Raw genomic sequence first — 22,212 nt, 5'->3', positions numbered from 1 at the left:
AAAAAACTCCTCAGTGTGTGTGTGTGTGTGTGTGTGTGTGTGTGTGTGTATTCAGATGCATGGCTATAACCTAAAATTAAAGATAAGAAGTCACAATAAGCCGGGCGGTGGTGGCGCACGCCTTTAATCCCAGCACTCGGGAGGCAGAGGCAGGCGGATCTCTGTGAGTTCGAGGCCAGCCTGGTCTACAAGAGCTAGGTCCAGGACAGGCTCTAAAAAAGCTGCAGAGAAACCCTGTCTCGAAAAAACAAAAACAAACAAGAAGTCACAATAAAAGAAATGCCAAAGTCCTTAAATGTAGGCTCAGAGCCCAAAGCAAAAGGACATCTGAAACATTTTAGCTTCATCAGCAGTCCAGAATTTTTAGAGTTCTCGCATGTACAATAGCAAGAGTAGGAGATCTTTTGATGGAAGCACTTAGCTATTACTCTCAGAATAGCAGAAGTGTCTGAGGAGAGGCTTCAGCTTACAGCGTAGGCTGAGTGTGAAGAGGCTGGATGGTAGGAAGCTGTCCATTGAAGATATCCCAGTCTGCAGGAGGAGATTGCAGTATGCACCAAAAGTTCTAATGTAATTCTTAACAATAACTTTTAAAAAAAACTCTCAGGAGCCCTGTTTTAATGGCAAATTGTATAAAACAAGGAGTTTTGATGAGAAGGACATAAATTGATGTTTTTCTGCTTTAACTGATGCCCACTTTATTTAAAACATTTGAAGATCTCCTCTACTTCCTTTCCATTTCGCTATTTTTTATTTGTTCTCTTATTCCTTCTACTTACCCCATTAAAGTTCTTTGGAAGTTTTGTTTTATTTCCATGTCTATGGCCCTTTTAGAGCCACGAAAATTATATAGCTTAAAAATGTCTGTGTATGGAGCTACAGTTACTTTAAAGTTTTACCATTTTTCTAATGTTATTTTGAATTTGGTCAAATTCACAATCAAGAAGTCACTTGTGTATCATTCATAGAAACTGTGTAATATCTCTAGAACCAAGGTGTTCTGGATTGTTATAACAGAATACCATGAGATGGGACAAAGTTCATTTCTTAAAGTTTTCAGAGCTAGGAAGTATGATGTCTTGGTCCTGAAAGATTCCTCATGAGTACTTATTTCATTGTCTGGTGAGGGACCTCCCTCCTTTCATTCCTTAAGTCTCTCTCTCTCTCTCTCTCTCTCTCTCTCTCTCTCTCTCTCTCTCTCCCCCCTCTCCCCTCTCTCTCCCCTCTCTCTCCCTTCCTCCCACCCTCCCTCCCCCTCTCTGTGTCTATCTGTCTCTCTGCCTTTCTCTCTCTCCCCTCCCTCTATCTCTAACAGGTACTTACTGTGTAGCCCATGCTGCCAATCTGACTTTGAACTCATGATCTTTCTGATTCAAATTTCCATTAGTATCAGTAGACATCATTGTGTTCTATTCTGGTCCATTTCATGTGTGTCCTTACATGGTAAAAGAGGCAAGACAAAGCTGGGCATAGTAGTGTGAGTCTGTAATCCCAGCTTCTCAGAATGTCGAGACAAGAGGATTCTTTACTCTGAGTAGTAATTGAAACAGCCTAAGGAACACAGTGTTATTCCATCTATATGACAGCAAAACAGCAAAGAAGCTCTCTGGTACATCATGTTTAAAAGTACTGGCCCTTTAATCAGGGCTCTGATGGTTCATATTGATTGCTATTGTAGCCTGCTCTAAAATGGGCTAGAAGGTACCTCTGGGTATGTAAGTGAGGCAGTTTCCAGGTTGGGTTACTTGAAGTGGGATGATTCATTATAAATGTGGGTTGGTGCCATTCCATCGCCTGGACTGAGTAACTAGTAGCAATCAAGCTGAGCACCAGCATTCATCTCTTTCTGCTTCCTGACTGTAGATGCAATGTGACCCACCGCCTCCTACTCCTGCTGCAATGCTGCCATGATGGACTGTACCTTGGAACTATGAGCTTCTCTTTCATTGCTTTCAGTGCGTATTTGGTCATGTGCAAAGTAGCTAAGATTAAAAAAAGTGGCACTAAGAAGTGGAACCACTAGTGTGATAAAAGTGAACATGTATTCTTAGGCCTCTATAAATAGTTTGTGGGAAGAATATGGAACTTTGCCTTAGAAAAACCCTAGAGTTCTGTAAGCAGAGTTTAATGGACCATATCAGTGGGAATCTGGCAGAACAGAAGGCTCAGAGAACTGTGGGTCATAGAGTTCTGTGTTCACGTAGAACAAGTCCTTCCAAGTAGAACAAGGACTCTGTCGGGAATTGTGCTAGGTGGCATTCATTGTTTATTCTAGTAAATAATCTGGCTGTATTCTACTTGTGTCCTGGGAATTTGAGAGAGGTAGTGTTTAAAGGCAATAGATTAATTTGCTTGGTAGAGGAAATCTCAAGAAAGGGTAGCATTCAGCCTGTGGTGTTTACTGACCACTGTTCTTATCCAGGTCTACAGAGCAAGAAAACTATGAAGATCGGAAAAAGATATGAAAGATGTGTCACTTGACGGGAGAAAGAGGCACAAGGCAAGTGCTTACCTGTAATTAATAAATAAGGTCCAGTAAAGAGGAACCTCTGGCAAGGCCACTGGGAAACAGTCTCTTCTAGGAGTGGTTGCATAAATAAGACCAAAGTGATGGCAGTATCAGTGGCCATATTAATGTGGAGGGGAGAAAAAATTTCATGGAGTAATATCCCTAGACAAAGAACTACAGGGAAGTCATAACTTCTGGGACTCGCATGAGCTCCCTATCGGTTGTCTAATTCAGAATGCTCAAACCCTGAAAGCATACACACACAAATGACAAAAATGAGCCCAGCCGATTTTATTTATATTTTGTACACACAAATATAAACACACATATGTATATATGTATATGTGTATATGTGTATATGTGTATATGTGTATATGTGTATATGTGTATATGTGTACATATGTATATGTGTACATATGTATATGTGTATATGTGTATATGTGTATATATGTATATATGCATATATGCATATATGTATATATGTATACATGTATATATGCACGTATATATTCATATATGTGTATATGCATATATTCATATATGCACATATGCATACATTCATATATGCATATGTGCATATATTCATATATGCACATATGCATACATTCATATATGCATATATGCATACATTCATATATGCACATATGCATATATGCATATATTCATATATTCATACATTCATATATTCATATATTCATACATTCATATATTCATATATTCATATATTCATATATTGATATATGCATATATTCGTATATTCATTTATTTATTTATTCATATATTCATACATTCATATATTCATACATTCATATATGAATGTATGAATATATGTATATATTCATATATGTATATATTCATATATACACGTATGCATACATTCATATATTCATATATTCATATATTCATGTGTTCATGTGTTCGCATATGCATATATTCATATATGCATATATTCATATATTCATATATGTATGTATGCACATATTCATGAATTCATATATTCACATATTTATGTATGCATATACATGTATATATGCATTTATGCGTATATGTGTATATGCACGCATGTATATATGCATATACATGCATTTATGTATATGTGCGTATGTATGCATATATGCATGTATGTATATATGCATATATGTATATATGCATGTATGTATTTATGTATATATGCATGTATGCATTTATGTATATGTGTATATATGTATATGTGTGTATATGTATGTATGTGTATATATGTATATATATGTGTATATATGTTGCAATATTAATCAAAGAAAAAAGATGGTATGAATCTGAGAGTGAGGAAGGATATGGTAGGTGTTTGGAGGGAGGGTATTTGTAAAGGTCTGAAAAGGGAAGGAGGGCAGTATTATAATTCTACTTTAATTAAAATGTCTTTTTTTGAAGTTTTGTAATTATATTTATGTACAGAAAACTCAGCAGTACATTTAACCCAGTTTAGTGGCGAGTTCTTTGGCCTTTGCCTTTTCCAGCTTGGCAATTCGAGCCACAGATTTAGGACCCAGGAAGTTGCCTCCCCAGTGGCGGCAGATCTCATCATATCTGTCGTTGTAGTTGGTCCTAATAGCTTCCACCAGCTTGGCCAGAGCACCCTTGTCTTCCAAGTTAACTTGTGTGAAGGCAACAGTGGTGCACGTCTTCCTGTGGACCAACCGCCCCAGCCTGGCTTTTCCCTTGATGATGCAGTAGGGGACCCCCATCTTCTGACACAGGGCGGGCAGGAAGACCACCAGCTCAATGGGGTCTACGTCGTGGGCAATCACCACCAGCTGAGCCTTCTTGTTCTCTACCAAAGTGGTGACTGTATTGACGCCCGCTCGAAGGACAGGTGGTCTCTTAGTTGGCACATCCCCTTTGCCAGCAGCTTTCTTCTCAGCACGGGCCAGCAGCCTTTGCTTCTTCTCCTGCTTGGTCTCTGGCCTGTACTTGTGGGCAAGTTTAAGCAACTGGGTAGCTGTTTGCCGGTCCAGGGCCTGGGTGAACTGGTTAATGGCAGGAGGAACTTTGAGCCGCTTATAAAATGTCTTAAAAGTCAAAGAAAGTACATCAAGTCTGCAGACTGTATTTTAGTAAATACAAGTATAAAAAGTATTTAAGAAGCATATATACACATGAAAATTTTGTTTCCAAATATGCTTTCTTTTATTTGTTATTTTAATAAGAAATCATTTTTCTTAAGCTAATTTATAAATTCACATAAATGGCTATTGTAATTATTAAATAATAAATCTTCATGACTATAAAGAGAGAAACTTCCTGCTCTGCACAAGGACAATAAGAAAAGTGTCCTAAGGGCTAGAGTCTAGGCATTGAAGACTCTACCTTGTGAAAATACAAATTTATTTAAGAGAACCTGAACTGATAATGCTGTAGAAGAGGTTTCCTGTTCTAAAGTAACTGCATAGGAAAGCATTTTTTTTTGCAGATTTAATATGCAAAGTACCCATGGCAGCTACTACAGAATTGGCATTGATCTAAGGGTATGGTGCTCTATCCAAAGCTTAGAGCAGAAGTTGATAGCATTGTCCACATGGTACTAGTTTTGCAGTCATGAAATGATCTTGATTTATGTGGTCATGGATTCTATTACTACAGTTACAGAAGGTGCTTAAGCCAGACAATATATGACAGGATTGGAGTTTCTGCAAGGAAATCCTTAGGATATATTATGTGAAGTTGTGAAGATGAAGCCTAGGTTGAATTGGAGACACTAAAATGTTGGAGATGTCATAGTCATGGGAGATCCATTAAGGAAAGCAGGAGGTACAGAGGAGAGCTAGCTCTATCGAGAAGCTATATGTGCTTTAGGAGGTAGAGAAGGAAGACAGGGCTACTGAAACCCTTCAGAGATCTAATAATTCTGTTATGAGCTCCAGATGCAGTATATGCAACTCTTTCTTCTTATGCCACCATTCCTTATTTATGGGTAGTAAAGTTTATTCTGTGACAACTTACGTTTGAAGTTAAAACTTATTTTTTTTTTTTTTTCATATTTTTTCACTTCATTTTTCTTTTTTTTTTTTTTTGTTTTTTTTTTTTTTTTTTTTTTTTTCTCATGGTTTATTTTTTTTTATATTTAAAAATTTCCATCTCCTTCCCTCCTCCTCCCCCCTCCCTCCCCTCCTTCTCCCCTTTCTCTCCCCTCCTTCTCCCCCTTCCCTCCCCTCCCCTCCACCCATACCTCCCCTCCCTCCCTCTCAAGGCCAAGGAGCCATCAGGGTTCCCCACTCCATGCCAAGACCAAGGTCCTCCCAACTCCCCCCAGGTCCAGGAAGGTGATCGACCAAGCTGAGAAGGCTCCCATAGAGCCCGTCCATGAAGAAGAATCAGAGCCCAGAGCCATTGTCCTTTGCTTCTCAGTCAGCCCCCGCTGTTGGCCACACTCAGAGAGACGGGTTTGGTCGCATGATCCATCAGTCCCATTCCAACTGGAGTTGGTGATCTCCCATTAGTTCTGTCCCACCGTCTCCATGAGTGAACGCACCCCTCTCGTTCCTGACTTTCTCCCTCATGTTCTCGCTCCCTCTGCTCCTCATCGGGACCTTGGGAGCTCAGTCCAGTGCTCCAATGTGGGGCTCAGTCACCTTCCCCATCTGTCGCCAGCTGGAGGTTCCCTCACGGTCCTGACTTTCCTTCTCATGTTCTCTCTCCTTCTGCTCCTCATCAGGACCTTGGGAGCTCAGTCCGGTGCTCCAAGGTGGGGCTCTGTCATTTTCTTCATCTATCGTCAGGTGGAGGTTCTATGGTGATATGCAAGAAATTCATCAGTATGGCTATAGGAACTGGCCTTTTCAGGCTCCCTCTCCTCAGCTGCCCAAGGAACTAACTGGGGGCGTCTCCCTGGAAACCGGGGAACCCCTCTAGGGTCAAGTCTCTTGACAACCCTCAGGTAGCTCCTTAAATTCAGATATATGCTTCACTGCTCTCATATCCACCCTTCCTATATCCCAAGCACCCCATTCCTCCGAGCTCCCCCCGCTCTCCCCTTCACACTTTTCTCTCCCCATCTTCCCTTGGCCCAGTCTTGCCCAACCCTCAAGTTCCCAATTTTGCCTGGCGATCGTGTCTACTTCCAATATCCAGGAGGATTACTATATCTTTTTTGGGAGTTCACCTTCTTATTATCTTCTCAAGGATCCCAAACTTATAGGCTCGATATCCTATAATCATGGCTAGAAACCGAATATGAGTGAGTACATCCCATGTTCATCTTTATGGGTCTGGGTTACCTCACTCAGAATAGTGTTTTCTATTTCCATCCATTTGCCTGCAAAATTCAAGATGTCATTGTTTTTTACCGCTGAGTAGTATTCTAGCATGTATATATTCCACAGTTTCTTCATCCATTCTTCCACTGAAGGGCATCTAGGCTGTCTCCAGGATCTGGCTATTACAAATAATGCTGCTATGAACATAGATGAGCATATGCTTTTGTTGTATGATTGGGCATCTCTTGGGTAGATTCCCAATAGTGGAATTGCTGGGTCCTGGGGTAGGTTGATCCCGAATTTCCTGAGAAACCGCCACACTGCTTTCCAAAGTGGTTGCACAAGTTTGCATTCCCACCAGCAATGGATGAGTGTGCCCCTTACCCCACAACCTCTCCAGCAAAGGTTATTATTGGTGTTTTGGATTTTAGCCAATCTGACAGGTGTGAGATGATATCTCAAAGTTGTTTTGATTTGCATTTCCCTGATAGCTAGGGAGGTTGAGCATGACCTTAAGTGTCTTTTGGCCATTCGAACTTCTTCTGTTGAGAATTCTCTGTTCAGTTCATCGCCCCATTTTTTAATTGGGTTAATTGGCATTTTACCGTCTAGTCTCTTGAGTTCCTTATATATTTTAGAGATCAGACCTTTGTCAGTTGCAGGGTTGGTGAAGATCTTTTCCCAGTCAGTAGGCTGCCTTTGTGTCTTAGTGACAATGTCCTTTGCTTTACAGAAGCTGCTCAACTTCAGGAGGTCCCATTTATTCAATGTTGCCCTTAAAGTCTGTGCAGCTGGGGTTATGCATAGGAAACGGTTCCCTGTGCCCATTTGTTGTAGAGTACTTCCCACTTTCTCCTCTATCAATCTCAATGTGTTCAAATTAATATTGAGGTCTTTAATCCATTTGGACTTGAGTTTTGTGCATGGTGATAGATATGGATCTACTTTCATTCTTCTACAGGTTGACATCCAGTTATGCCAGAACCATTTGTTGAAGATGCCCTCTTTTTTCCATTGTGTACTTTTGGCTCCTTTATCAAAAATCAGGTGTTCATAGGTTTGTGGTTTAAGATCCGGGTCTTCTATACGATTCCATTGGTCAACTTCTCTGTTCTTATGCCAATACCAAGCCGTTTTCAATACTGTAGCTCTGTAATAGAGTTTGAAGTCAGGGATGGTAATGCCTCCAGAAGTACCTTTATTGTATAAGATTTTTTTGGCTATCCTGGGTTTCTTGTTTTTCCATATAAAGTTGATTATTGTCTTCTCAATCTCTGTGAAGAATTTTAATGGGACCTTGATTGGGATTGCATTGAATCTATAGATTGCTTTTGGTAGAATTGCCATTTTTACTATGTTGATCCTCCCAATCCACGAGCAGGGGAGATCCTTCCATTTTCTGGTATCCTCTTCAATTTCTTTCTTCAAAGACTTAAAGTTCTTGTCATATAAATCCTTCACTTCCTTGGTTAGCGATACTCCCAGATATCTTATGCTATTTGTGGCTATTGTGAAAGGTGATACTTCTCTGATTTCCCTCTCTGCTTCCTTATCCTTTGTGTATAGGAGGGCGACTGATTTTTTGGAGTTGATCTTGTATCCTGCCACGTTACTGAAGGAGTTTATCAGCTGTAGGAGTTCTTTGGTGGAGTTTTTGGGGTCGCTTATGTATACTATCATATCATCTGCAAATAATGAAAGTTTAACTTCTTCCTTTCCAAATTGGATCCCCTTGATTCCCTTATGTTGTCTTATTGCTATTGCTAGAACTTCAAGCACTATATTGAAGAGATAAGGAGAGAGTGGACAGCCTTGTCGTGTTCCTGAATTTAGTGGGATAGCCTTGAGTTTCTCTCCGTTTAATTTGATGTTAGCTGTCGGTTTGCTGTAAATAGCTTTTATTATATTTAGGAATGACCCTTGTATCCCTAATCTCTCCAAGACCTTTATCATAAAAGGGTGCTGAATTTTGTCAAATGCTTTTTCAGCATCTAATGAGATGACCATATGGTTTTTTTCCTTCAGTTTGTTTATATGATGGATTACATTAATAGATTTTCGTATGTTGAACCAGCCCTGCATCTCTGGGATGAAGCCTACTTGATCGTAATGGATAATTTTTCTAATGTGTTCTTGGATTCGGTTTGCCAGTATTTTATTGAGAATTTTTGCGTCCATGTTCATGAGTGAGATTGGCCTGTAATTCTCTTTCTTGGTTGAGTCTTTGTGTGGTTTAGGTATCAGGGTAACTGTAGCTTCATAGAAGGAATTTGGCAGTGATTCTTGTGTTTCTATATTATGAAATACCTTAAGGAGTATAGGTATTAGGTCTTCTTGGAAGTTCTGGTAGAATTCCGCATTGAAACCATCTGGTCCTGGGCTCTTTTTGGTAGGGAGGTTTCTGATAACAGTTTCTAATTCTTCGCGACTAACAGGACGATTTAGAGCATTTACCTGGTCCTGGTTTAACTTTGGTATATGGTATTTATCTAAAAAACTGTCCATTTCTTTTACATTTTCCAATTTTGTGGCATACAGGCTTTTGTAGTAAGATCTAATGATTTTCTGAATTTCCTCTGTGTCTGTGGTTATGTCCCCCTTTTCATTTCTGATCTTGTTAATTTGCGTGTTCTCCCTCTGCCGTTTGATTAGATTGGCTAAGGGTTTGTCAATCTTGTTGATTTTCTCCAAGAACCAGCTTCTTGTTTCATTGATTCTTTGGATTGTTTTCTGTGTTTCTATTTTGTTGATTTCTGCCCTCAGTTTGATTATTTCCAGTCTTCTACTTCTCCTAGGTGAGTCTGCTTCTTTTTTTTCCAGAGCTTTCAGGTGTGCTGTTAAGTCACCAATGAGTGCTTTCTCCGTTTTCTTTAAGTGGGCACTTAGTGCTATGAACTTTCCTCTTAGCACTGCTTTCATTGTGTCCCATAGGTTTGAGTATGTTGTGTCTTTGTTTTCATTAAATTCAAGAAAGACTTTAATTTCTTTCTTTATTTCTTCCTTGACCCAGGTGTGGGTCAGTAGTTGACTGTTCAGTTTCCATGAGTTTGTGGGCCTTCTGGGGGTAGCATTGTTGTTGAATTCTAATTTTAATCCATGGTGATCCGATAAGACACAGGTGGTTACTAATATTTTTTTGTAACTGTGGAAGTTTGCTTTGTTACCAAGTATATGGTCAATTTTCGAAAAGGTTCCATGAGCCGCAGAGAAGAAGGTATATTCTTTCCTATTTGGGTGGAATGTTCTATAGATGTCTGTTAAGTCCATTTGGTTCATTACCTCCATTAAGTCTTTCAATTCTCTGTTAGGTTTCTGTCTGATTGACCTGTCCATTGGTGAGAGAGGAGTGTTGAAGTCTCCAACTATTAGTGTGTGTGGTTTGATGGCTGCCTTGAGTTCTAGAAGTGTTTCTTTTACATAAGTGGGAGCTTTTATATTAGGGGCATAGATATTCAGGATTGAGACTTCATTCTGAAGGATTTTTCCTGTTATGAGTATAAAGTGTCCCTTTCCATCTCTTCTGATTGATTTTAGTTTGAAGTCAACTTTGTTGGAAATTAGTATGGCCACACCCGCTTGTTTCTTAGGGCCATTTGCTTGATAAACCTTTTCCCAACCCTTTACTCTGAGTAGGTGCCTGTCTTTGTGGTTGAGGTGTGTTTCTTGTAAACAGCAAAATGTTGGATTCTGTTTTCGTATCCAGTCTCTTAGCCTGTGCCTTTTTATAGGTGAATTGAGTCCATTGATATTAAGTGATATTAATGACCAGTGGTTGTTAACTTCAGTCATTTTTAGTAGTAGAGTTTGTGTGTTTCCCTTCTTCTAGTTGTGCTGGTGAAGGGTCGCTAGATGCCTGAGTTATTGTCGGCGTTGTTGGACTCCTTGGTTTGTGATTTTCCTTCTATTACTTTCTGCAAGGCTGGATTTGTGGCTGCGTATTGTTTAAATCTGTTTTTGTCCTGGAATATCTTGTTTTCTCCATCAATGGTGAATGCAAGCTTTGCTGGGTATAATAGTCTAGGTTTGCATCCATGTTCCCTAAGTGTCTGTAGCACATCTATCCAAGCTCTTCTGGCTTTCATGGTTTCCATTGAGAAATCAGGTGTAATTCTGATAGGTTTCCCTTTATATGTTACTTGACCTTTTTCCTTTGCAGCTCTTAATATCTGTTCTTTATTCTGTATGTTTTGTGTTTTGATTATTATATGGCGTGGGGATGCTTTCTTTTGATCCAGTCTATTTGGTGTTCTGTAGGCTTCTTGTACCTTCATAGGAACATCCTTCTTTAGGTTGGGGAAGTTTTCTTCTATAATTTTGTTGAATATGTTTTCTGGGCCTTTGAGTTGTAATTCTTCTCCTTCTTCTACCCCAATTATTCTTAGGTTTGGTCTTTTCATGGTGTCCCAGATTTCCTGAATGTTTTGTGTTAAGAATTTGTTAGATTTGTTTAGTTCTTTAATCTGTGAGTTTATTTCTTCTATAGTATCTTCAGAGTCCGAGATTCTTTCTTCCATCTCTTGTATTCGGTTGGAAATACTTGTCTCTGAAGTTTCTGTTCGTTTACTCAGAGTTTCCATTTCCAGTCGTCCCTCAGATTGTGTTTTCTTCAATACCTCCATTTCATTTATCAGGTCTTGTACTGTTTCCCTTACCTGTTTGATTGCTTTTTCTTGTTTTTCTTGTTTTTCTTGGGTATCTTTGAGAGATTTATTTATTTCGTCTACCTTTTTGTTTGTCATCTCCATTTCTTTATGGCAGTTTTTTACCTCCTGTTTAAGGTCCTCTATTATTTTTATAAAGTACTGTTTAATGTCGGTTTCTTCTATATCTTCTGGGGTAGGGTGTTCAATTCTTGTTGTTTCGGGATGTCTGGCTTGTGGTGATGTCATGTTGCCTTTCATGTTGTTGGAGGAGCTCCTGCATTGGCGCCTGCCCATCTCTTCCCCAAAGAATGATGGATCCTTCTGCAGACTGTGAGGTCCCCTTGCAGGCCAAGCAGCTCTCAGACAAAGGCCTACCTTGCTCCGGGCAGTCAAATGAAGGAGGGGACCTCCCACCGGCCTGGGTGCCCTCAATTCCAGGTCCCCAGAGCCCAAACAGGCTGAGCTGTGGGATTTTGTGGCCCCAAAGACGGGAGGATGAGGCAGGGGGAGAGGGGTAGGATTCTGGGTGCAAGCTGGGAAGGGACAGGAAGAGAGAGGCAGTATCCGGGGAGAATAACCCCTGCAGGAAGAGCAGGAAGTGTGCTGGTGGCAGGGGGGGTTGTGGAGAGTCGGTGGTCCCTCTCCGGGCAGCTGCCGCGGTTCGGGCACTCACTCCTCACTCACCCCAAAGAACGATGGATCCTCCTGCAGATTTTCAGGTCCCCTTGCAGGCCAAGCAGCTCTTGGACAAAGGCCTACCTTGCTCCGGGCAGTCAAATGAAGGAGGGGACCTCCCACCGGCCTGGGAGCACTCAATTCCAGGTCCCCAGAGCCCAAACAGGCTGAGCTGTGGGATTTTGTGGCCCCAAAGACGGGAGGATGAGGAAGGGGGAGGGGGGGAGGATTCTGGGTGCAAGCTGGGAAGGGACAGGGAGAGAGAGGCGGTATCCGGGGAGAATAACCCCTGCAGGAAGAGCAGGAAGTGTGCTGGTGGCAGGGGGAGTTGTGGAGAGTCGGTGGTCCCTCACCGGGCAGCTGCCGAGGTTCGGGCACTCACTCCTCACTCACCCCAAAGAACGATGGATCCTCCTGCCGACTTTCAGGTCCCCTTGCAGGCCAAGCAGCTCTCAGACAAAGGCCTACCTTGCTCCGGGCAGTCAAATGAAGGAGGGGACCTCCCACCGGCCTGGGTGCACTCAATTCCAGGTCCCCAGAGCCCAAACAGGCTGAGCTGTGGGATTTTGTGGCCCCAAAGACGGGAGGATGAGGAAGGGGGAGGGGGGGAGGATTCTGGGTGCAAGCTGGGAAGGGACAGGAAGAGAGAGGCAGTATCCGGGGAGAATAACCCCTGCAGGAAGAGCAGGAAGTGTGCTGGTGGCAGGGGGGGTTGTGGAGAGTCGGTGGTCCCTCTCCGGGCAGCTGCCGCGGTTCGGGCACTCACTCCTCACTCACCCCAAAGAACGATGGATCCTCCTGCAGATTTTCAGGTCCCCTTGCAGGCCAAGCAGCTCTCAGACAAAGGCCTACCTTGCTCCGGGCAGTCAAATGAAGGAGGGGACCTCCCACCGGCCTGGGAGCACTCAATTCCAGGTCCCCAGAGCCCAAACAGGCTGAGCTGTGGGATTTTGTGGCCCCAAAGACGGGAGGATGAGGAAGGGGGAGGGGGGGAGGATTCTGGGTGCAAGCTGGGAAGGGACAGGGAGAGAGAGGCGGTATCCGGGGAGAATAACCCCTGCAGGAAGAGCAGGAAGTGTGCTGGTGGCAGGGGGAGTTGTGGAGAGTCGGTGGTCCCTCACCGGGCAGCTGCCGAGGTTCGGGCACTCACTCCTCACTCACCCCAAAGAACGATGGATCCTCCTGCCGACTTTCAGGTCCCCTTGCAGGCCAAGCAGCTCTCAGACAAAGGCCTACCTTGCTCCGGGCAGTCAAATGAAGGAGGGGACCTCCCACCGGCCTGGGTGCCCTCAATTCCAGGTCCCCAGAGCCCAAACAGGCTGAGCTGTGGGATTTTGTGGCCCCAAAGACGGGAGGATGAGGAAGGGGGACGGGGGGAGGATTCTGGGTGCAAGCTGGGAAGGGACAGGAAGAGAGAGGCAGTATCCGGGGAGAATAACCCCTGCAGGAAGAGCAGGAAGTGTGCTGGTGGCAGGGGGGGTTGTGGAGAGTCGGTGGTCCCTCTCCGGGCAGCTGCCGCGGTTCGGGCACTCACTCCTCACTCACCCCAAAGAACGATGGATCCTCCTGCAGATTTTCAGGTCCCCTTGCAGGCCAAGCAGCTCTCAGACAAAGGCCTACCTTGCTCCGGGCAGTCAAATGAAGGAGGGGACCTCCCACCGGCCTGGGAGCACTCAATTCCAGGTCCCCAGAGCCCAAACAGGCTGAGCTGTGGGATTTTGTGGCCCCAAAGACGGGAGGATGAGGAAGGGGGAGAGGGGGAGGATTCTGGGTGCAAGCTGGGAAGGGACAGGGAGAGAGAGGCGGTATCCGGGGAGAATAACCCCTGCAGGAAGAGCAGGAAGTGTGCTGGTGGCAGGGGGAGTTGTGGAGAGTCGGTGGTCCCTCACCGGGCAGCTGCCGAGGTTCGGGCACTCACTCCTCACTCACCCCAAAGAACGATGGATCCTCCTGCCGACTTTCAGGTCCCCTTGCAGGCCAAGCAGCTCTCAGACAAAGGCCTACCTTGCTCCGGGCAGTCAAATGAAGGAGGGGACCTCCCACCGGCCTGGGTGCACTCAATTCCAGGTCCCCAGAGCCCAAACAGGCTGAGCTGTGGGATTTTGTGGCCCCAAAGACGGGAGGATGAGGAAGGGGGAGGGGGGGAGGATTCTGGGTGCAAGCTGGGAAGGGACCTAAAACTTATTTTTTGATTATATAGGGACTCTCAGTTAAGAGATTGCTTGAAGTCTTAAAACAGATTTTTGAAGTTTCAGATAAAAATCTATGGGAATGCAGAGGTAGATTAAACGCATTTTACATTATGAAATGAAAATGAGACTTTTGGAGACCAGGGGTAGAATATTAATAATCTCAAGTGATATGTTTGATTGTAAATCTGACAACGGTAATATTTGTTACATTGACAGCATCTAGATTTCTCAACCTTCCTCATCCTGTGATCCTTTAACACAGGTCCTCATGTTGTGGTGACCCCAACCATAAAATTATTTCATTGCTACTTCAGAACTTTAATTTCACTGCTGTTATAAATTGTAATGTAAATGATATGCAGAATATCTGATATGTGACCTCCAAAGAAGTCTTGACCCACAGGCGGAGAACCACTGATCCAGAGTAACCTAAGTGACAGATATCTGAACGTGATTGAGTCGATTGAGGTTGAAAGATCCACCCTAAATATTATTGGCATCATTCTATGAGCTACGGTCCTCAAATGAATAAAGTGGAGGAATCAAGCTGAGCACCAGCACCCAGAACTCTTTGCTTCTTGAGTACAGACGTAGTGTGACCAGCTGCTTTCCAATACTGTTTCCACACTTTCCCTTCACAAAACTGTAACTCAGAAAGTGACCCCTCTTTCTGTAAGTTTCTTTTTTATCACGTATTTGATCAGAGCAATTAGAAAAGTGACCAGTACAAGAGTTTCAGGGTTATGACCTAATCACTTCCTGAAGGTCTGAGCCCCCCAGTGCTCTCTCACTTGTGATTAAGTTCTGACATGTGTATTTCTGGGGACTGCAGACATTCTGCCCAAAGTAAAAATTGATGAAATTCTGTGTTGTTTACCTGTCCCATGTTCCTGGTTTAAGGTATGGTTGGTAGGTATGTTATCCAGTTGTGGAAACCTTCACCACAGCAAATGTCATTCTCCCCAAAGTAGCATGCACCATGATTCCTGAGGGAAATGTGAAAAATAAAAATAGAAACTAATCCCTTAGAGACCTTGAGGATAGCTTCATCATCCTTCCCCAACTTCTGCTTTTGGAACCCAGTTTGCTAACCCTGGACTTGCTTCCACTCACGCATTCCTAAGAGAGCAGCGTCATGAAATCTATAGATTTTCTATTAGTCTTTATATCATCCAGCATTTATACTTTCAGAAATGTGAATGCAGTTAAATACAAGAATTGTTTTATAGGTTTATAAGGGCACTGATGTCATGTGGGAATAGCAATACTTCACTTACACATCATGTGTGAAAAACAGAATCAGACACAAATCACAAAGAAATGTAGTTAATGTTTTATGAGTTCATAAATCTGAAACTGTGACCAATATCAGGATCTCCAATGGTAGCCTCCAGCCTTATAATTCAGGTACTCCAAGGATTAATTTTACCTTTCAGAGTTTAGGCTGGGAGCTAAACTGCATCGACATGCAAATCCAGACCATGGAGAATAACTAAATATATTTTTTACATGGAGATTTGTAAAAATACAGTAGCAAAACACCTATGCAAGGAAGGGGCCTTTGAATTGTCACTTGCGAGTTGTATGCACAATGTGGATTATTTCATATAGTAAGCCTTCTTGTCAATCAATAATGTTTAGTGATAACTAGATTTTTAAAAGTTAACTGCAATTAACAAACCTTCTAGCATGTGCTGGATTAGATAAAGTTATATGTCTATTTAATGTTATTTATGTTTTCATTTATCTCTGTATGTGTATATGGTGTGGTGTGAATGTGTATATGTATGAGTGTGTGCACAACACTGTGTGTGTGTGTAGGTCAGAGTGCAATCTCAGGTGTCAATTTCACCTTCTGCCTTGTTTGAGGCAGGATTTCTTTGTTGGTTTTCTACTGTGTGCATCACTCTGTGTGGACTTGGAGCTTCTGGGGATTCTGTTTCCACCTCCTACTGCCCTGTAAGAGTGCTGGGGGTCCAGATGGTCATACTATAGATGCCGTTTTGCATAGATTCTAGGGATTTGAAATCAGGTCCTCATGATTCCCCTGCTTGTGTTTTTATCAAGTGAACCAGATCTCTAGACCCATATACCTATTTTGTAGATAAGATAATAAACTTGAAGCTAATCCATGGTAAATTAATTGTTTGAGGTTATTAAGCCACAGTTTAAGATTAAACTGGGCCCCAACTTTATGGTTCATTACCTCCTTATATAATCATATCTTACAAAACAAGAATCTCATAAATCCATCTGTCTCTTTGCCACTGCATACATAGACAGTTGATGGAGGAGTATCTATGTGTTACTTTCATTGGTTAATAAAGAAACTGCCTTGGCCCTTTGATAGGACAGAAAATTAGGTTGGCGGAGTAAACAGAACAGAATGCTGGGAAGAAGGCAGTGAGGCAGATGCTTCAGGCAGACGTCATGGAGTCAGCTGCCAGGTCAGACACGCTGAATCTTGCCTGGTAAGCCACCACCTCATGGTGCTACACAGATTACTAAATATGGGTTAAAGCAAGATGTGAGAATTAGCCAATAAGAGGCTGAAACTAATGGGCCAGGCAGTGTTTAAAAGAATACAGTTTCTGTGTAATTATTTCAGGTAAAGCTAGCCGGGTGGTGGGAAGCAGCCCGCCGCTCTTTCCACACAACAGACAGTGACATTCACACCTGATAAGATACAAGGATCTTGATGGTTGTGAACAGTAGAGATCATGTAGTGTGTGTGTTATGCCCAAGAGAAACATTGTTGATGAAGGTCTTGATGATCATGTCCTTTGCTTTACAGAAGCTTTTCAGTTTCAGGAGGTCCCATTTATTAATTGTTTCTCTCAGTGTCTGTGCTATTGGTATTATATTTAGGAACTGGCCTCCTGTGCTAAGGCATTCAAGTATACTTCCCAATTTCTCTTCTATGAGGTTTACTATGGTTGGTTTTATATTGAGGTCTTTGATCCATTGCACTTGAGTTTTGTGTATGGTGATAGATATGGCTCAATTTTCATTCTTCTACATGTTGATGTCCAGTTAGGCCAGCACCATTTGTTGAATATGTTATTTTTTTCTCTTTTTAAAATTTTTTCTTCTTTGTCAAAAATCAGGTGTTCGTAAGTATAGTATGTGGATTGATATCTGGGTCTTCAATTCAATTGGTCCTTTCATTTTTATGCCAATATCAGGTTATTTTCATTACTGTAGCTCTGTAGTAGAGTTTGAAATCAGGGATTGTGATGAATCCAGAAGTTCCTTTATTGTACAGGATTGTTTTTGACTATCCTGGATTTTTTGCTTTTCCACATGATGTTGAGTATTGTTCTTTTGAGGTCTGTAAAGAATTTTGCTGGGATTTTGTTGGGTATTGTATTGAATCCGTAGATTGCTTTTGGTGAGATTGCCAGTTTTACTATGTTAATTTTACCTACTCAAGAACATGGGAGATCTTTCCATCTTCTGGTATCTTCTTCAATTTCCAAGATATTTTGTGTTATTTGTAGTTATTGTAAAGGGTGATGTTTCTCTGATTTCTTTCTCAGTCCTTTTATCATCTGTATAAAGGAAGGCTACTGATTTTTTTTAGTTAATCTTATGCCTTCTACATTTGAGTTGTAGAAGTTCTTTTGCAAAGTTTTTGGGGTCACTTATGTAAACTATCATATATATATAAACTATCATATATATATATATAAAATAGTGAGAGTTTGACTTCTTTTTCAATTTCTATCCTCTTGATCTCCTTCTATTGTGTTGGAGGGAGCTGGCCACTTGTTCTTCCTGGCCGCCCGGGTAGTTTAGCCCCAAAATAACCACACAGAAACTGTATTAATTAAACCACTGCTTGGCCTGTTAGCTCTAACTTCTTATTGGTTAACTCTTATAATTTAACCCACTTCTATTAATCTGTATATCGCCACATGGCAGTGATTTACCAGAAAATATTCGGCATGTCTGACTCTGGTGGCTCCATGACATCTCCCCCAGACTCTGCCTTTCTTCCTCCCAATATTCAGTTTAGTTTTTCCCACCTATCTAAGTTCTGCCTTGCTATAGGTCCAAAGCAGTTTCTTTATTCATTAATGGTAATCACAGCATACAGAGGGGATTCCCACATCACTGTTGTTTTATTGCGGACATCCTTGTCTTGTTCCTGATTTCAGTGAGATTACTTTGAATTTCTCTCCATTTAGTTTCATGTTGGCTGTTGGCATGCTGTATATTGCCTTTATTATATTTAGGTATGTTCCTTGTATCCCTGTTCTCTCCAAGACCTTTATCATGAAGGGTTGTTGTATTTTGTCTTTTCAGCATCTATTGAGATGACCATGTGGGTTTTATTTTCAATTTGTTTATATGGTGGATTACATTGACAGATTTTTGTATGTTGAACCATCCCTGCATCTCTGAGGTGAAGCCTACTTGGTAATGGTGGGTGATTTTTCTGATGTGTTCTTGGATTCAGTTTGTCAGTATTTTATTGAGTATTTTTGCATCAATATTCATGAGTGAGATTGGTCTGTAATTCTCCTTTTTAGTAATGTCTTTGTGTTGTTTGGGTATTAGGGTAATTGTAGCCTCATAAAAAGAGTTTGGCAATGTTCCTTCTATTTGTATTGTGTGGAACAATTTCAGGAGTATTGGTATTAACTTTTCTTTGAGATTCTTGTAGAATTTTGCCCTGAAACCATATTGCCGGGCTTTGTTTGGTTGGAAGACTTTTGATGACTGTTTCTATTTCTTTAGCAGTTATAAGCCTATTTAATTTGATTATCTAGTCTTGATTTAATTTTGGTAAGTGATATTTTCCCAGAGAATTGTCCATTTCCTTTAAGTTTTCCAGTTTTGTGGAGTACAGGTTTTCGAAGTTTGACCTGATGATTCTCTGTATTTCCTTTGTGTCTGTTGTTATATCCCCCCTTTCATTTCTAACTTTGTCCGTTTGGATATTCTTTCTCTGCCTTTTGGCTAGTTTGGGTAAAGGTCTGTCAATTTTGATTGTTTTCTCAAAGAACCAACTCTTTGTCTCATTGATTCTTTGTACTGTGTTTTGTTTCTACAAAATAATTGTTTTCAGCTCTCAATTTGATTGTTTCCTGCCATCTACTCCTCCTGGGCCAGTTTGTTTTTCTTTTTTTCTAGAGTTTTCAGGTTTTCTATTAACTCATTAGTGTGGAATTTTTCCAGCTTCTTTATGTAGGCATTTAGTGCTATAAACTTTCTTCTTAACACTGCTTTCATTGTGTCCCATAAATTTGGGTATGTTGTGTGGTCATTTTCATTGAATTTTAGGAAGTCTTTAACTTCTCCCTTTATTTCTTCTTTGATCCATTGGTCATTCAGGTAAACATTGTTTAATTTCCATGTGTTTGTGGAATTTCTGAAATTAGTGTTGCTGTTGAATTCTAATTTTAAACCTTGGTGATCTGACAAGATACATGGGGTCTTTCCAATTGTTTTTGTATCTTTTGAGATTTGCTTTATTACCTAGTATGTGGTCAATTTTTGAGAAGGTTCCATAAGGTGCAGAGAAGACGGTATATTCTTTTATGTTTGGATGAAATATTCTATAGATGTCTATTAAGTCCATTGGAGTCATAACATCTGTTAGTTCCCTTATTTCTCTGTCAAGTTTCTGTCTGGCAGACCTGTCCAGTGGTGAGAGTCAGGTGTTGAAGTTTCCCACTATTAGTGTGTGGGGTATTATGTGTGATTTAAGCTTTAGTAGTGTTTCTTTTATATATGAGGGTGCCCTTGTATTTGGGGCCTAGATGTTCAGGATTGAGATTTCTTCTTGATGAATTTTTCCTGTGACAAATATGAAATGTCCTTCTTTATCTCTTTTGATTGATTTTAGTTTAAATTCTTTTTGTTAGATATTTGGATAGATACACCAGCTTGTTTTTTTAGATCCATTTGATTGGAATTTTTCTCTCAGCCTTTTACTCTGAGGTGATTCCTGTCTTTGAGGTTGAGCAGCAGAAAGATGGATTCTGTTTTTGTATCCAGTCTGTGGCTGTGTCTTTTTATAGGTGAATTGAGTTCATTTATATTAAAGGATATTACTGACCAGTTTTTGTTAATTCCTGTTATTTTAGTTCTCATTGTTGGTGGAGTTATTGCGTGTGTTTTTTTCCCTTTTTGGGATTTGTTGCTGTGAGATCATCTATTATCTGTGATTTTGTAGATGTAACTAACTTCCTTGGGTTGGAATTTTACTTCTAGTACTTTGTGTAGGGCTGGGTTTGTGGCTAGGCATTAATTAAATCTGGTTCTGTTTTGAGATACCTTGTTTTATCCTTCTATGGTGGTTGAAAGTTTTGCTGGGTATAGTAGTCTGGGCAAGTTCCCCTTATGTTAGTATCTTCCATAAAATATACAATTCTATTAAAACCCAAGAAATTGATACTGGCTCAAAGCTGTTAACTAAACTACAAGACTTCTTCAGATTGTACCATGTACTCATTTATAGAGGCATATGTGTATGTACGTGTGTGCATGAATTTATATGTAATTGTATTTCTAGATTTGTTCTATAATTTTAAAGCTCTAATCTGTATTGAAATATGAAAATCTGCCCCCCCACTTTTGATAAGTATTTTGTGATGACAGAAAGAAAACAGGAACCTGACAAGCTTAAGAATTAAGCCTAAATTTGTCTTTTCTGGGCATACAAAGTGGGTTTCAGTTTTTTCTTCTGTGAAATGGGGTTAATAATTTCCATTGATGTAACATGTTTTTGGTAATTCAATGCCAAAGTTATTGGTCCAGTAAATGCTGTTTCTCTTCCTACTTTCAACCCCCGTTGGAAGGGCAGCATGTTAAGCTGCTATCGCTTCTTTCTTATTATTCCTTTTTGATTAGAACAAGTTTTAGTCAGAAAAGAAGAACTGAGTAGTGCATGAAAGTTTTATATGTCAAAACTGAATTGAAAAGGGTGCCAAGATCTGAAAAGAGGATGCATAGAAGCACGAACACTTCAGCAATTTTATAATTTTGTTTGATAGTAATCCTGCCATAGGTTATGCATACGTGCCTTAATGTGGATGTTTAGAATATTCTTTCTCTGCATTTTACTTTTAACATGAATTACTGACCTGAAATATTTGGTAAATGTTAAGTAATTTCTTTGTTTATGTTTTATCATTAAAAAGATAAAGTCAGCGAAATTAATGTTATAAAAATCACACTTTTCTGGAGTCTTGATTATTATATGAATGTGCTTTATACATATGAAAACTGTTCTAAGAATATGATAAAGTTGTTTCTTTTCCTTTCTGCCTAGACGGGGAGGATGACCACAAAGATTAGAGATACTGCTAAGTTGGAGAACAGCAGTTAAGACCACTTGGATCTCTTACAGAGGACCAGCGTCAAGTTCTCAGAACCCACATCGCAGCTCACAAATATCGACAACTCTTCCTCCAGGGGATCTGATGGCCTTTTCTGACCTATATGGGCCCTGTATACATGTGGTGCACTTACATACATGCAGTCATAAAATCAGACATATAAAATAAATTAAATCTTTAAAATATCAGGGTTATTGAGCTATAAAACACATATCAAAATTTTTACCATTTTGGTATATAGTCATGCATTTTGACAGTTGTACAACAATAGTAAACAAGCTACAGAATATTCCTGTATCTCCTAAAAGTTTCTTTTTCCTTTTTTTTCTCATGATTTATTTTTTTTATATTTAAAAATTTCCATCTCCTTCCCTCCTCCTCCCCCCTCCCTCCCCTCCTCCTCCCCCTTCCCTCCCCTCCTTCTCCCCCTTCCCTCCCCTCCCCTCCACCCATACCTCCCCTCCCTCCCTCTCAAGGCCAAGGAGCCATCAGGGTTCCCCACTCTATGCTAAGACCAAGGTCCTCCCAACTCCCCCCAGGTCCAGGAAGGTGATCGACCAAGCTGAGAAGGCTCCCACAGAGCCCGTCCATGAAGAACAATCAGAGCCCAGA

The 22,212-nt window shown here is 41.0% G+C and overlaps 1 protein-coding gene across 1 annotated transcript in view; it reads right to left on the bottom strand.

Moving 5' to 3' along the window:
* Positions 1–2,734: 2,734 nt before the first annotated feature.
* The window catches only part of LOC121677031 (60S ribosomal protein L7a), a 47,812-nt gene continuing 28,334 nt past the window's right edge, over positions 2,735–22,212 (bottom strand). The window contains exons 2-3 of the mRNA XM_042054352.1: positions 3,997–4,557; positions 2,735–2,755 (exon numbers count right to left, since the gene is read on the bottom strand). Of these exons, the coding sequence (XP_041910286.1) occupies positions 2,735–2,755; positions 3,997–4,557 (582 nt within the window). The remainder of the gene's footprint in view (positions 2,756–3,996; positions 4,558–22,212) is intronic.

This window comes from Arvicola amphibius, chromosome X (genome assembly GCF_903992535.2).
Source record: "Arvicola amphibius chromosome X, mArvAmp1.2, whole genome shotgun sequence".
Lineage (NCBI taxonomy): Eukaryota > Metazoa > Chordata > Mammalia > Rodentia > Cricetidae > Arvicola > Arvicola amphibius.
Note: the sequence above shows the minus strand (reverse complement) of the source record. Positions and strands in the feature narration are given on the sequence as shown.